The sequence below is a fragment of the Acanthisitta chloris genome, unplaced genomic scaffold (genome assembly GCF_000695815.1).
Source record: "Acanthisitta chloris isolate BGI_N310 unplaced genomic scaffold, ASM69581v1 scaffold18104, whole genome shotgun sequence".
Taxonomy (NCBI): Eukaryota; Metazoa; Chordata; class Aves; order Passeriformes; family Acanthisittidae; genus Acanthisitta; species Acanthisitta chloris.
Window position 1 is genome coordinate 71,570 of NW_008671196.1, and position 1,885 is coordinate 73,454.

Below are 1,885 nucleotides of genomic sequence, written 5' to 3' on the forward strand. Positions count from 1 at the left end.
TTCAAGACCTGTTGATGAAAAAGTAACAAGTGCATAATATTAACCCCTGCGATATTGTTATAAAGCTCCTAAACTCTGTGCAGTGAAAGTCCTTCATCAGACCAAGAATGCCAGGGAACTGGAGTTTTATAAAGCATTAAAGGGTTTATGTGTAATGTTAGTTTCTGTGCAGTGGGAGCCTTTTTTTCACAAAGGTTAGAAAGGGACAGGACTGTACCGAGGGAAAGGGAAATCTCAATGGAAAACAACCCTCAAAAAATCACAAACTGACAAATTAACAAATTAACACAAACTAACAACTGACAAATTAATAAAGTTTTCTCCCTCAGACACAGCACTTGGAGCTCTGCAATCTTTCTGCCCTGTGTGAGAATTTCGACTGCAGTTGCCCAATAAGATGCTGCTGACAGATATCTACCAACATGTTTATCATGCTCTTTACACTGTACTTGAGTGCCCATCTGGAAAGGAAAGACATTCCCCATTAGGATACTGGATCTTGAAGGCCCTCAACTTTCACAAGGACACAGTAAGAAACAGGAAACTGGAATGCTGCAGGCAGCATGTCTGTGGCCATGTATCAGTATCACTGCGGGTTGTTTCAAGTTATAACAAAAATGAACATTGGGTCATTTAGTTCTTACCTGCAGTGAATGTAAATCACTGAACACCTTCTCAGGGATTGTATTGATCTCATTGCTGTGCAGCATCAGTAACTCCAGTTTCTCCAGGCCAGCGAAGTCTGTGGGGCTCAGTTTCCTCAGGCTGTTGTAGCTGTAATGAGCAGGTTTAGTCAGCCCCACTTCACACCTTTTAAAGTCAACCAACCCAAAACAAAAGAACCAGTCTTTGGGAATGGCTAAAAGTAGGCAGCCCTTCTTGCCAAGGTGAAATTTTAGGTCATTCCTTCACATTAGCACAAAATGTGGGCACTTTTCCAGGGCAGCGTTGAGATGCCTGAATTCCCAGTGGATGGGGATAGTAACAGCAAGCACGAAGCACATCTGTTTGTCTGACAGTGTGTTGACTTCTCTACTGCTTCAATGAAAAATTCCTTTTGTATCTTCTGCAGACACATCTGGATGATTCAAAGATTATGTGTGTCAAAAGGCATACACAGACCAGTCAAATATTGCTGATGGGTCTTGTTGTTTGATTTATGACAGAGGACACTTGCTGAGACTGCATGAAGGGGCTGGATGAGCCTGGGTGTGATCCATTCCCTGCTCCTTTAACCACACAGAACAGAACCACTGCGCAGGCTGACATGGTCAAACACGTGGGACTTCCCATGAACTCAGCAGATGAAAGCAAAGACACTAACACGTGTGACATTCTAAAGTCACAGCCAAGTCTCTATAGATTTTAATACACATATTTATTTTCTTTGACTTCTCTCTATTTCAGCCTCCTTAGTTTCACATTAAAGATGCAAAATTTCCATGCAGTACAAAGGAATTCATTTAAATTCAAAGCTTTCTGAAGTTCTCAAATGCCCTGTGTTAGATCCCCAAAATTTCCCCTTAGTGTGGGTGGTCTCAGGCTTTGCTAGCTGCGATTGCAGCCACTGCTGAGCACTGCAGAACATTAAGCTCCACTGATTTATTTATTGCTCTGGTTAATTTTTAGCTCTAAATCTGGAAACTCTTAATTACTACTCTGGGAAATGTTGAAAGGCAGCTGGTCAGAACACCAAGAACCCCAGCGTTGCACGTACCCCAGGTTGATGCGCTGCACATCCGCAGGGATGCGCGGGGGGACGGCGGTGAAGTAGCGGAAGGTGCAGTGGAGCTCGGCAGGGCCGTGGCAGGCGCAGAGCCGGGGACAGGCGCTGATGCCCGGGAGGGCAGCCAGGCAGGCGGCCAGGAGTGGCCCCAGCCAGCGG

General features: G+C 45.0%; 1 protein-coding gene across 1 annotated transcript in view; it reads right to left on the bottom strand.

Moving 5' to 3' along the window:
- Nucleotides 1-1,851, bottom strand: part of IGSF10 (immunoglobulin superfamily, member 10) — a 10,411-nt gene extending 8,560 nt beyond the window's left edge. Inside the window, 2 exon segments of the mRNA XM_009074014.1 lie at nucleotides 592-774; nucleotides 1,718-1,851. Of these exon segments, the coding sequence (XP_009072262.1) occupies nucleotides 592-710 (119 nt within the window). The 5' untranslated portion in view covers nucleotides 711-774; nucleotides 1,718-1,851.
- Between the last annotated feature and the right edge of the window lie 34 nt (nucleotides 1,852-1,885).